Genomic DNA, 13,710 nt, shown 5'->3' on the forward strand with positions numbered 1-13,710 from the left:
TTCCTTTCTTTAGTAGTAGCTGACATGACTGCTGCCAACAAAGAGAAATGGTTTCTTTCTTTGGAGACTATATCTCTGATAGGCTTTTACAACTTCATTGAATACTGTGCTTTGTTGAGAAATTACCACTGACTTCTACTTCTGAGCGAGCTGTCATATTAGAATTACAACACGCTTTTACAACACATATTGGCACAATATGAAAAATAAATACTTTTTGAGTTTTCAACTCAAAACAACAATTATTATTAAATAAATAATTATTCCTCATAGCGCATGTCTCATTTTATCTTGCCTTGGCCATTGACACAAATGAAGCTCAATGAATAATACGTTAGGTAGTTTATTTACGTCTTCTTTCATAATTCTGCATTGCACTCCTTTCATAAGCCACTGAGAACAAAGATAAGGTAAAGGGTTTGTTAAGAAGATTCACTGACACAGTTAAACAAAGTTCAAGGCATACAGAAATTTATTTTAAACTCATAATTACTTTTTTCACTCCATTGAAGTATTTCTAAGAGTCTTATTTGCACATCTTCCAATCGGGCCTCAGTCTTTATCCTGATTGGAAGTGATCTGTCCACAGAATTCTTGGTTATTTTGGTCATCCTCATAGACTTGGTGCCCCCAAAGTGTATTTCCACAATATACTGCAACATTGATTCTCCACAGCTTTCTCAAGCAGTGGCGGACACCATGGTGATTTATAGAAAGGACAATGCCTAAAGTAAACCGGAATAGTAGGAGGATGAAAGCAAAATGTGGGACTTTTATTCTAGGACAGAGTCAACCAACTACAGGCCATGGGCCAAATCTAGCCCACCATCTTTTCTTGTAAATAATGTTTTATTGGAACATGGCCACACCCATTAATTTATGTATTGTCTACGCCTACTTTAACATTAAAATGGAAGACCTGAGTAGCTGCTGCAGGGACTGCATGGCTCACATAGTCTAAAATGTTTACTATCTGGCTCTTTACAGAATGAGTTTGCTGATTTCTGGTATAGGGGTACCTAATGGTGTGAGGGTCTCTTCCTATCTTGTGGATTCCTCCCAATGATAGATTGTCCTTGAGACTAAAAACAATCTCATTGTCTGTAAGTAGGGCAATTGAGCCATCTAAATACAACAGAGTTTAACTTACCTCCTAGCACCCTAATGGCCTGTGAAAGATTAATCACTGCTTCCAAAGGTATTTAACATATAGCTAGCAAGTAACTTAAGTACCTTGACTATATGGACAGAAAAAAGTACCAAATTACATTATATTATATTATATTATTAAATATAATTTCAAAGGGGTCTGCAGCCACAAAAGGGTAAGGATCAGATTGCTGTGATCAAAATACTTAAGTATATATTTTCATCATTTTATCTAATACTTTATACACTTAGATTTACATTGTAGTCAAACTACTGTGCTTTTAAAAATTCAGTATGCATGTATAAAATACTGAATTTAAATAGAAATAGTAGAAAGAATTGTGAAAGACATGTAGGAATCATAGGTGCCACTCTAAACAATTTTCTCAGTGAGAAGGATTTGTTGAAAGAGTAGGTAGGTAAAGCCTCCAGTGTTACCACTTTCCCCTTTTACCACTGAGCAGGTTCTCATTAGCATCCAAGATTCCCTTAAGTGAGGTTAACAATAAGGTGAATGTTTTATGTCAATCATGCACACACCTCTGGGGCGGAATGAATAGTCTGAGGCCCAATCTTGGCAGTTCTGAAGGAAAGAAACAGTCCATTTCTGACCCTGGTTTGTTTGTAGGAGGAGGATGATCAGCACAAGTTCAGGTCCTGACAAGCTTTCGGTAACATAATTTTGTTCCTCAGAGAAGGGAAGTGAATGCGAATGTAAACTAACCAAAGACAGATTAGTGATTGAGCTGAAATACAACATCCTCTTAATTGCAAGCAGAGTTTCTTACCTGGTCCTTGAATCTTCTAAAACCATATGTAAATGTTTGTGTGTATGAACTGATAAGGGTTTCTCTGGGAAGACACTTTCTAGATTACTCAGATTGTCAAAGGGGTCTGTGACCACAACAGGGTAAGGATCGGATGGCTGTACAAGGTGTCTATGATAACCTTGCCTCAAGTGATTATATGAAAATGTACCCGATTGGGTATAAATTACATGTTTGCCCATTTTTTCCTTTTATATTTTCTTAACTAAAATGGCGGAGCAAAGATTTAGTCATAAACTGATTCTGATTCATACAGTGATTCTATTTAATATTATCTATAATTATATTATTTTAAGTACATTTAATAGCATCTAATTTGTTCAAATTGCACATATCTATATTATTTGTAAAGTTAAGCATGTTCTGAAACCTTTTATCAATTCTGAAAATGGCAAGTTGTTGGCTGGTATGATTATCAAGAAAACCACAGGTATATAAGGGCTAGTGTACACTTCTGATACAAATAAAGCCAGTGTGGTTTAAACTTATATTCCATTTCCAAAAGCTGGAAGATAATACATACTAATAAAACAATTTTAGTTTTTCATTAGGTACACTGGTAACTTCTTTAAAATTTAAACTTGAGAAGCCTCCAAATTACTGACGAAGAAATACAAACGTAGTGTCTAAATCTGGAAGGTAGAGAACCAATATAAATACGAGGATACCTTGGACTTCCCTGAGGGCGCAGTGGTTAAGAATCCGCCTGCCAATGCAGGGAACATGGGTTCGATCCCTGTTCCGCGAAGATACCACATGCCTCGGAGCAACTAAGCCCAGGGGTCGACAAAACTACTCAGCCTGCGCTCTAGAGCCCTGAAGCCACAACTACTGAAGCCCCGTGCGCCTAGAGCCTGTGCTCCGCAAAAAGAAAAGCCACCGCAATGAGAAGCCTGCGCACCGCAACGAAGAGTAGCCCCCGCTCACCGCAATTAGAGAAAGCCCGCGCGCAGCAACGAGGGCCCAATGCAGCCAAAAACAAAATGAAACTAAAAAAAAAAAAATACTAGGATACCTCATTTTTGCATGACTTTTTCAGATTAATTAAGCCAGCATATTTTACTTACAGATTTTCAGGAAACCAGAAATATTCTAAATGGATAAGACAGGTGATGATTACTTTCTAATTAATTACATGATTAGTATTTTAATTCTAATTTTACTGCAAGTAAAATAAAGAGAATTTCAATAGCTTTCAAATTAAACTACGAACTATAAGGCCTGAATGAGCTTAACAAAATATCAGTTTCTATGAAAATGATACAGGGGTTATTTAACCTTGAAAATACTGTGATGAATGAGTTAAGAAATTAGAGTTTTCAGATATATGCATATGGCATTTACATAGAAGATAGAAATTAAAGAAAAGAAAGGAAATATGCAGGCTTTACATCAAGTGAAAGAGTTGTTCAGACTTAAACTGGGTTATGAGGAGAATTGTGGCACTCCTTCTCTCTAAGGGTTTTATAGCCAGAACTGATTATAACCCTCTAGGCTAATTTGATTGTGTTCGTTTTTGAAGGCATTGGAACTGACTATGTTACTCTCCTAGTCTTAAACATTCGTCAGGAGGTTTAGAGTTTGAGCTTCTATAATGGCATAAAGAGCAAGTGATTTGTAAAAATGGATTTGTTTGTTTTTGTTTATTTATTTATTTTTGTGTTGGAAGACTGTCAGATTTAACCTTTTGTAAGACTTTCCAATTACCTTGGTAACAAGTAAAATTATCGGTCTTATCTCCGCCATCCCCCATCCCCCTTAGTTCAGTAAGGTTAAATGTGGCTTATTGAACAGATGTAAGGGAAAGGGTATTAGACTAGCCCAAAGATTCAGGTTAGGTAATGATTAAATGTGGCAGACACTGGGAGTTTGAGAAGGATAGATTGATATTGTGGTGATATTAGCTCAATCATCTATAAATCCATTCTTGGATTTATTTATTGCAATTAGATTTTTTTCAACATAAATACTCATTTTAATTTTATTATTCCTGTTTAATACTTTGAAAAGAATGCCTTAGAGAAAATAGAAGTAGATTTAAGGTACTGTTTATTTGCAGTCATGGTTTTATACATACCAGAATTTAAAGCTCTTTTGCCCATTAGTCCAACAAAGGAATCTGTTTTATGCCCTGGAAAAATACATTTAGGGGTATTTTAATATGTATATCTCTGGAAATAAACTGTTATAACTAGTACCAAAAAAAAGCAAGCTTCCAAATATATGCCTATATAATAGATATATAATTATTTCAAGTTTTGGTGAGCCCGAAGAAATAAAGATTCCTAGTAAGTCTTATAAATGACACTAAATAAAAATAATACAATGAAAGCACTTTTCTCAATTCTATATCTAAATATTAGCAAGTACACTTTATTCATATTCTATTTTGTCTGTCTATATACAATGTTTTAAATATTGCTATTTGAGCTAGCTTTGATGTTTAGGGAGTCAGTTTCACATTTGTGTGACAGAAACATCAAAGCTTATTTCCTCATATTACTGAATATGTTGTATTTCTCAGGAAACTGAAGCTTAGTTAAATCAGATTCCTGTACCTGATAATTATAAACTTCTAAAGTTCACTATTGCTATTTTATTGGATTTTAAAAAATATTTCTTTTGGAAAAAGTACGTTAGTTTTGACATTAATAGAGTACATTTATTTTCATTACATGGAATTTTGCTATATATAATTCCCTTGAAAGTCAAGTCCTGAGAAAGTAAATATGAATAAGATTTATTTACTTTCAAAGATGAAGCCTTTGGAAAGGATTATTATTTTAACTCTAGTGGGAGGATGTCTCTTGGTTTATACTATATTAGCTAAGAACACGGCTGCTATCTTAGTGTGGCCTCTACTCTGCTTCCAGTGAATCAAAATCCAAGTTGGAGTAAGTGAGTGGACCTTGGGGTAAGTGATGTGATTAAGATGGACCCCTGGTACTTTCTACAACTTTATCTATCTTTACCTTTAGTATGGATTCTCTACTCAGACATTCACTCCATCCTCTTAATTGGCTGCTGGATTGCTATAATAAATGATGTCATCATGGAATCCAGCATACTAAAATGAACTAGGAGATGCCTATAAATGCTTTGATTTTTGTTTTGCTTTTGTTTTTTCAGTGGAAGTGGTGGGGTGGGGATGAGGGGAGAGGAATGTGTGGTGGATTTTTACCCCTAGGATTGAAATTCTTATCTAAAACTAACAATTTACAGGAGTTAAAGGATTCCTTCCTCCCTCCCTTCCTTCCTTCCTTCTTTCCTTCCTTCCTTCCTTCCTCTCCTTCCTTTCTTTCTTTATTATCTCAGTTTCTGTGGGTCAGGAATTCAGCAACAGTTCAGCTGAGAGTTAAAGGATTTTTAATATAATGCATCCTTTCGGTAAGTATGATATGTTTAAACAACAGAGCTTTAAACATTCATGTTCTGGATGTACTATGAGTCTGCTCCATTCTTAAATTGTGTTAATTAAAAATATTAAGTTCTACATTACAACAGAAAATAAGTTATTATGTAAAGTGGAATTCAATCTAATTTACATTTGCATATGATAAATGTCAAAATAATTTGGAACTTACTTTTATGAGAGATCTGGCCATGTCCTATAGAAAGAAAAATAAAATTAACAAACACAGTAGACTTGTTTTAAAGGAGCTACATTATATCTTTTAAAGAGAATTATAAAATAAATTGATTTTTTAAATAATGCAACATTTTCCATTCATGTACTATCCTGAGGAATATAGCAGAATCATAAATGCTATCCAAATTATTAATAATAAAAACATAATATTTTAAACAAAAGGAATATTTTTAAGTGATTTATGTGGGCCACAGATTCAAACCCAGGTCTGTGAGACTCCTGAGGCCTGAACTGCCTGGCCTTACCACCTGTCTTGTTTTCTTATAAGAGACACATCTTCAAGGCCGGTCAGCTTTGATGCTCAAGAGAGAGAGAGCAAACCCATCTCTTTATTCAATAGTCAACCAAGAATCTGTATTTCAGCCCACAAAAGACATTCTCCATTTTCATACATGTGCATTCACAAGAGTAAAATAAAGATTTATAGAAATGTTTACCATAAAGAGCCTGTAACAGGGCCACTTGTTTTTCAATTGAGGAATCTGACAAGAGACGAATTGACATTAACTGTTTACACGTTCCACTGATGGTGTGAGAATTCAAGGAAATTAAATATTTCTATCATGAGACACTGGCACCTAAATCTAATCTAACCCCAGTGGTCTAAAGTCAGTTTTCCACATGGACTGAGAACATTCTGATATCCCCTGGAGGCCCCGTTCCTTCCTGTTCTTTGTCAGTTTGGATCCTTAGTCAAGGAAGCACTTAGCTTAAGGTTGGTTCCTGTTCTTGGTGGTTTGGACCGATCTCTCCCTCCCTCCGTGGCATGTGTGTGTTAGCGGGGTGAGGGCCAGAGTCGCGCTCCGGGAGATATACCCATTTTAGGGTGGAGATCTCTGCTCATAGATCAAGAGAGACTGCGTGCTCTGAGCATGAGCTAGGATTCCGGGGTGGGAGTGGCGGGGGGGTGGGGGTTGCCCAGAGAGACAGAGAGGGTGATGGCTGCCCATCTCACCAGCATCCCGTTTGCCCATTAATCCGAAGAACTGCTGAGGCTTGGGTCTGCGGGCGATTCTCTGCAGAAGATGCTCAAAGGGCTCGGGCAGCTCCTCCTAGAGGACAGACGCACCGACAGGGGCGTGTAGGCAACCAGTGCAAGGCGCCGGCAAACTAGAGTCGTTCTGGCGGTGCGCTCCAGCCCGGGGCAAATCTTGGCGGTGGGGACAGGCCAAGCCAGGGCTGGGGAACCAGCTCCGAGGAGAGAGGAGGCCGGGCCTCCCCACACCTGGGCGTTGCCTCTCTCCACCCCTCCCCGCCCAATTCGTGTCCGGCGCCGCCGCCTCCCCGAAGCCTAGCCCTAACCAGTTAGCTGGAGGCTCGTCGTCTCCAAGCCCTGCTCACTTTCCCCTCTTTCCTCCCATCCCAGGGACCCTCACTCATCTGCCGCTCAGCTACCGGACTTTGTTCATCTCTAGCTCGGGTTTTGGAGACTTCTCACCGCCCTAAATGCTCACAGGTGTGTGTGGGGGGAGTGGCGGGGGGAGGGTAGGGAAGGTGACAGCCCTTTACAAGCGACTAACAGTGCGCGACTTTCACTGTTCCGGCGGGGCGCGCTCCCTTGCGCGAATAGCCTGCGAGCAATCTAAAGGAAAACTTGCGGCTACGTCTCCAGGTCCGTAAAATAAAAGTCATGGCAGGAAGTTAGCCTCCTACCCACCTGCGCCCCTCCAAGACCCCAGCACCTCGCCACTTGCCCCTGCTTTTGCCTGCGTCGGGCGCGCACTCCTCTGCCCCTGCCCCAGCATTTCCAAATGCCAGGTCCTTGCAGCTGGACCTGAGTCTCCGAAATCCACGTTACCAGGGGATGAAACCTTGTGAGGTTTCCAGTCTTGTGAGGATTCCGGGATCACCTGGGAGGGTATTATTCCTCCAGAGAGTTCCCGAGACCCGACGATGCAGCCCTCGGGAGGAAACTTGGTTCTTGGATGCAAAATCTCGTGTGGGACCCAGGGGATGGCGTTCCTCTACATCCCCCCCGGCGCGCTTCCACCGCCTCTGGTTGCGGTCCCGGTGCCCGCTAGGGTAACTAGGATGCTATCGCGGGGGGTAAGTGACACCTCCTAAGCCCATGAAGAACGGCGCGGGCCATCTTGGGACCGGGTCTCACCTTGATCTGGTCTCTGTCGGACCAGTCAGACCAATAATTCAGATCATCGTTGGCTCCAATTTCTTCTGCAAACAGTTGAGTGGAGACGAGAAAAAAGACTGCCAAGGCCACGAGGATTTTCATGTTGGATTTCTGGGAAGAGTGGGGAGAAGAGGCAGAGGAGAGAAAAAAATATATATGTATTGGGGGTGTCTATCCAAGAGTTGAGGCAGCAGAATTTTCGATCCCACAACGGAACTCAAGGTCGATTGAAACAAGATAAACCGCCTAAGGGCTAAAGTCCTGTCGGTACCCTTTAGGAAAGAGAATCAAGCCCTAAAGCTTCTCAAATCCTCTTCTTCCTAGATCCCAGCTCCCCCAGCCCCCAACCCACCAATCCACACCTTCAAGCCAGGAGGCTCTGCGGGTGGAAGACAAAGAGGGACAAGGCACTTGGGATACCCGTCTCGCCGCCGTCTCCCCGCAGTCCCCCCGCTGTCCCTCAGCTGTCTCCCCGCTGTCCCTCGCCGCAGCGGCCCATCCAGCCCTGCTAGACGCCGCCTCGGAGCGGTGCGCGGTGCGGAAAGCCCACCCGGCAGGGCGCAGGCACTTACTGCGGCTGACCAGCCCTTGGGGTTCCTCGGCGGGTCGGAGCGCTCGCTGGGCGCCCGGCACTCTCTGTCGCAGCAGCTCGCGCTTTTGCCTGCTGGCTGCAGCGCGGTATTTATCCCAGGTTCGCTGAGCCTTCAGACCCACGTGACACGCTCCCCACGCGACTTTCTGCTCAATATTTAATTAGCCGCCTCCTCTCCTTTCGCTTGCGTCTGATTGAGAGTTTCTGAGACGGCAATCCGTCGGTGCGCATAACATCTGGACCCAATTGGGTTCGAAATGACGCAATTATAGGAAAATCGAGATCTCGCCATCCAATCCCCAGCGGCCTGTCTTCTTCCGTTTGCAGATCTGACGCCCCCTCCCCTCTTTTTCTTCAGAATGGGGTTCCATGACACCTGAGATTACTCATCAAAACTGAGCAAAGTGACTCATTCCTCAGACTTAGGCAACTTTTAAGTCCCTTTAGAGGGTAAGTTGCACTTCCAAGGATGGCCAAATAACTTCGGGTATTAAGATATTGTTGTCGAAAATCAGACTAAGAAAGGAGAACTTCAAATGGGGGCGGGGTAGGGAGACATTTCCCCCCTATTTCCATCTGCAGAGTGTCTTAAGTGTTTCTGAGATATATCAATAGCATCTTTCTACGAGCAGAACATCTTTCTCCCAAATTAGCTAGAATACTGCCGTTTCTTCAGTAATACGAAAGGATTTTTCAGTCCCATAGGATTTCAGACGATGGCAGCAGATTTATTTTACGTTTTGGAGACAGGGGAATTTAAACCTGGCATTGCACGTAGAACTTTTGTATCAGTGCCATTCTAGGATATCTTTTGTTCCAAGCTAGCTAGCTACATGCTGGAGCAGGGGTACGTTTTTGCTTCTCTCCTACCCTTTCTCACTGAAGACTAAGAAACGCACCAGAGGTGTACAGGATCCTTCCCGGTTGTCACTAAAGGACTCTTAAGATCCTTCATAGATTTCTCCTGTATATGAAAATAAGTGTAGTGAAGATGTTAATTGGGCAGTCATTATCAATACGAAACTATTTGACAAATAACATCTGTATAGATATCACAGCTTTCCATGAGCCCATGGTTTGCCTTGCAGACTAAATGACTGTTGTATCTGGGGTGGAGTTGTTTTCTCCTCTTTCCTTAGTAAGTACTATGCTTTCCAGTTAATTCTGATGTTCTTAGTATAGTGCATAAAGGAAATAATTTATTGCAATTCATATAAACCAATATTTTTTCTTCTAATATTTGTTGTTCTTTCTTAAATAACCCTGACTTTTGAAATTCCCATGTGTCTATCTAATTTCTTTAGGCCTAGCCTCACAATGCAACGCGTTATATTTGTTTTTATAACTTTTTTATATGGGAAATTATAAACATATACAAAAGTAGAGAGAATCATCCACTTGAAACAATTTGCAAGTTTCACTTACAAACCCTTCCTATTTCCCCACCACTCAGATTATTTCAAAGCAAATCTCAGACATAATTTCAACTGTAAATATTTCAGCATGTCTATAGAAAGGATAAAAAATAAAAACAGAACCATGCTGTTGTTCCACCTAAAAATAACATAAAATAATTCCTTACATTAATATCCAGTCAGTGTTCAAATATTCCTCATTGTTTCATAAGCCCCACCCCCATACAGTTTACTAGTTGAAATCAGAATTGTAATGACGTTCATAAATTGCAATTGGTTTGTATATCTCTTAAATCTTCCCTAATCTATAGTTCTCTCTCTCTCTCTCTCTCTCTCTTTATGAATAAAACTGCTCAGTAGACTGTACTATGTTCTGGAGTTTGCTGATTACACCTAGTGGTTTCTTTTAACTTGTTCCTCTGTTCTATTTCCGATTACTTGGTAGTTGTATCTAGAAGTTTAATGACATGTTGGTTCGGTTTTTCTGACAAAGTTACTTTGCATGTGTTGTTAGGAAGCACGTGATAGCTGGTTGTTTCTCCTTTTGAGAGTTAGCAGCTGTTGCTGATCATTTTAGATCCATTAACTTATTAGTACTTTCAAAATAGTGTTATTATGATTTTATCATTTATTTTTTTATTTATTAGTATTCCTTCCATATAAAGAGAAAATTTTTTTCTCAACAACTATGTAGTTACTCTAAGACATGGCTAACCTAGGAAAGATGGGATAAGTGCTTGATTAATTCCCTTTACCAATTTAAAAAATGAGTTGGTAAATTAATACATTCGAATATGGCGCCCCCCCCCTCCATTTAGGATTATTATGACTTCATGGATTTAAACACAATTGAAGTATTTCATTTCTTCAAAGAAAGATAGAATCAGGCCTCCTTCTAATCGGTGCTCAGATTATCCCATTTCTTGGCCAGAAGAAGAAAGGTGACCAGAAAGTGACTTTTCAAATTGACTCCTGACATATCTGATATGCCTTAAATAGGCTTTAAAGGCTTTCTTGATTTTGGTAAGACAAGATATTCTAGGTTTAAGTTGTGTATTTCCTGCCTCAAACCTGCAATTTGCATTTAAGGAGCTCTTGTTTCTTTTGAATTAGAAATGATAATTAGAGACCATAATCTGGGTATTATGGGTGCACACTGCTACAGAGTTCTTCATTGTTTCAAGACTTTTTCAATGAATAGAGCTGAAAATGTGTGTATGTGTGTGTTTAAAATCATGAATATATCGTGACAACTTTCTGTTCAAATCAGGATACTATAGAGTCTTTCTTTAACCTCTTCTATTTTGCATCTTCTCTTCAATGCCAAAATATCAGTTCCCAGTGACACCAACATTGTTACTCATTTGCTTTATCCCAATACACAATGCCAACATGATCAACAATATGATTATTAGAAACAGACTAAGGGCTTTTATTTGCATTTTTTTTTAATCTTTAAGATATATCACACAAGGTATGTTCAGTCAACTTACTATGTTTTAAAGTCATTTTAAAAGTTCTCTATATGGTTATGCTATCAACTATAATACACATAGGTTCATTTGCTCACTTTGCTTTTGAGTTTTAGGAATTGCTTTTATTAGAATTATATAAAACACATGGTTCCAAACTCAAATATTTGAAACATAATGTATTCAAAGAAGTATACTTTCAATCCCTGTCCCACTACCCTCTTCCTTCTAGTAACTATTTCTTTTAGGTTTAGTTTATCCTTTTATTATTATTTTATTTTTGTTGTTATTATATTTTAAACAAATGTGTATTCATATCCCTCTCCACCTTGTAAAATTCCATACCCAAAGTGGGGCATTTTAGACTAATTTTTTTTCTTAGTTGCTGATGTGGTTTATGAAGTAACAATAAAGACAGCTATTTCACAAATTCTTCCCTGTTAGCTCAATGTAACCAGGTGTATAACTATGTTCAGATGCTATATGTTGTAAATGTGCCACAGTACATAAAACAAAGGCTGTTTTATAGAATTGAGTAATAAACAACAATGAGATAAAAAATTGATCACAGAATACATTTCCCACTTTTTCCATGTCATTCGTCAATTGCTAACTTAGTGCTCCTAGTAAGGTCATGCACTTACTGACACACTTTCTCCTTGAACATTGCAGGGTTTGGGCTACTTATATTCTTTATTTCTTTTATTTGGGATATTTCTTTTCTTTATTTGTTTTGTTTCCCAAAACATCAAATTTATGAAAATATACATATCAGTGAAATACATATGTATGAGAAGTAGAATGGTGAAAAAGTAAATAGTTAATAAATCATTTTTTATGTTTGTAAATTAAAAACATGCAGGAAAGCACAAAGAAAAAATACTATCATCTATTTTCTCATAACCCAGAATAAACCACAGTTAACATCTTGAAATACTGCCTACTATTTTTAAAGGGAAAAAAAAAAACACCTGATTTTTTTCTTTTTGTAAAATAAGACCTACTCTTTATAAAACATAAAGCAATGCAGAAAAATACAATAATGTATTTTTTAAAAAATTACCACAAACTCAGAAATTGCCACCCTTAACATTATTTTGAATATAGTTCTATGCATATTATATGTTGAAGACTATAACAATAGTCACAGATAAATAAAAGTGATGAAAGTAGGATGAGATCCTAGGAAGTATTTTTAAAAAAAGATGGTTGCTTATATTTTATTTGACTTTAGTAGAAGAAAAACAAAATAAAAGTGAAAAATGTTTCTTTACCACAAGATACTTTTTCCATAAAATAACCCATTAATGTTATAAAACAAGATTTGGAGATAAACATTAAGAGGCTAGTATGTAACAGTTTAAAAAATAGATATTTGGAGAGTATCTATTTATCTCCTGTTTTGAAAGATGAGGACATTAGCACTCAAACTTCCTCCCATCTTCCTTACCCCCCACCTCCCAATTTTTGTAGTTATATTATTATTTTAACATTATTCAGGTTTATAATATTCACAATTATTTTTGCTACTGTACTTTCATTAGTTGTATTCTATTCATTCTATATTTAAACAGATTTATGTTCACCACCAGTCCCTCTAATCTAGCTTTGCCATTCTCAAGTTTATTTTCAATCATCTTTTATTTGGGTGGATGTTGCTGTCAAGCAAATTTTTCTTCCTCGAGAAGAAATCATACATATTGCATTCCCTGAGTTCTTTTGTGCTAGTGAATGTCTCTCAGTGGTTCCTATGCTTGAATGACATCTTAAGTAGTTATAATATTTAAAAATTAAATTTCATTTTTCTCAGCCCTTTATGGACACTGCTTCATTGTCTTGCATAATTGAGTGTTGTGGAGAATTCTGAGGTGGGATAGTTTTCCCCCCTGCTTGGATGTGATTTGCTGTTTTGCTTCAATATCTGAGGAATTCTTTCTTTATCCTTGATGTTCAATATTTCAATTAGGATATGTCTTGTTGGGCATCTCACATCTAATTTTCTTAGAGTGTCATGACTGTTTTTGTTCTGCAGATAATTCTCTCTCTTCATTTTGGGGAAATTCTACTGTATTATGTCTTTGTGAATGTATCTTTTAAATGGAAATTCCACTTCAAAAATATTATGGTCTTTTTCTTTGGATCTTAATATATTTTATTATATATATATATATATATATACTATTGTAATATGTATATCTAATGTCTATAATATTCTACCAATTGCTTTAATTCTTTGCCCTTTTCATCCACATTCACTTAGATTATCTTACCTTTTCCTCTTTGTGTAGTAATTGACTTTTGTGTCAGTAATTCACCTTGCTGTATCTACTTACTATTTCCATAATCATGTTGCATAGTCCCCAATTTGTCCATGTAGATTAGTAATTTCCTTTTTCATCTCATTTAATTGCTTTATTATTTTATTGGTATAATTTTATTTTATTGAACTTATGTTCTTATTAAGATGTTCTTGGTGTG

The 13,710-nt window shown here is 38.0% G+C and overlaps 1 protein-coding gene across 1 annotated transcript; it reads right to left on the reverse strand.

Moving 5' to 3' along the window:
• Positions 1-343: 343 nt before the first annotated feature.
• TAC1 (tachykinin precursor 1) lies at positions 344-8,376 on the reverse strand. The gene is made up of 7 exons (XM_061197760.1): positions 8,326-8,376; positions 7,733-7,864; positions 6,581-6,677; positions 6,063-6,107; positions 5,561-5,584; positions 4,054-4,107; positions 344-393 (listed from the first exon to the last, which is right to left on the reverse strand). Exons 2-7 carry the CDS (start codon positions 7,853-7,855, stop codon positions 344-346), a joined length of 393 nt encoding a protein of 130 aa, XP_061053743.1. The 5' UTR covers positions 7,856-7,864; positions 8,326-8,376.
• Positions 8,377-13,710: the final 5,334 nt, after the last annotated feature.

The sequence above is a fragment of the Eubalaena glacialis genome, chromosome 8, assembly GCF_028564815.1.
Source record: "Eubalaena glacialis isolate mEubGla1 chromosome 8, mEubGla1.1.hap2.+ XY, whole genome shotgun sequence".
Taxonomy (NCBI): domain Eukaryota; kingdom Metazoa; phylum Chordata; class Mammalia; order Artiodactyla; family Balaenidae; genus Eubalaena; species Eubalaena glacialis.

Coding starts and splice junctions, on each gene's coding strand:
- TAC1 (XM_061197760.1), bottom strand. CDS start 7,855: ATGAAAATCCTCGTGGCCTTGGCAGTCTTTTTTCTCGTCTCCACTCAA. Junction 6,678..7,732: donor CCGACAGAGACCAGATCAAG/GTGAGACCCGGT, acceptor TCTGTCCTCTAG/GAGGAGCTGCCCGAGCCCTT. Junction 394..4,053: donor CAAAAGAGCTTTAAATTCTG/GTATGTATAAAA, acceptor CTTTGTTCTCAG/TGGCTTATGAAAGGAGTGCA.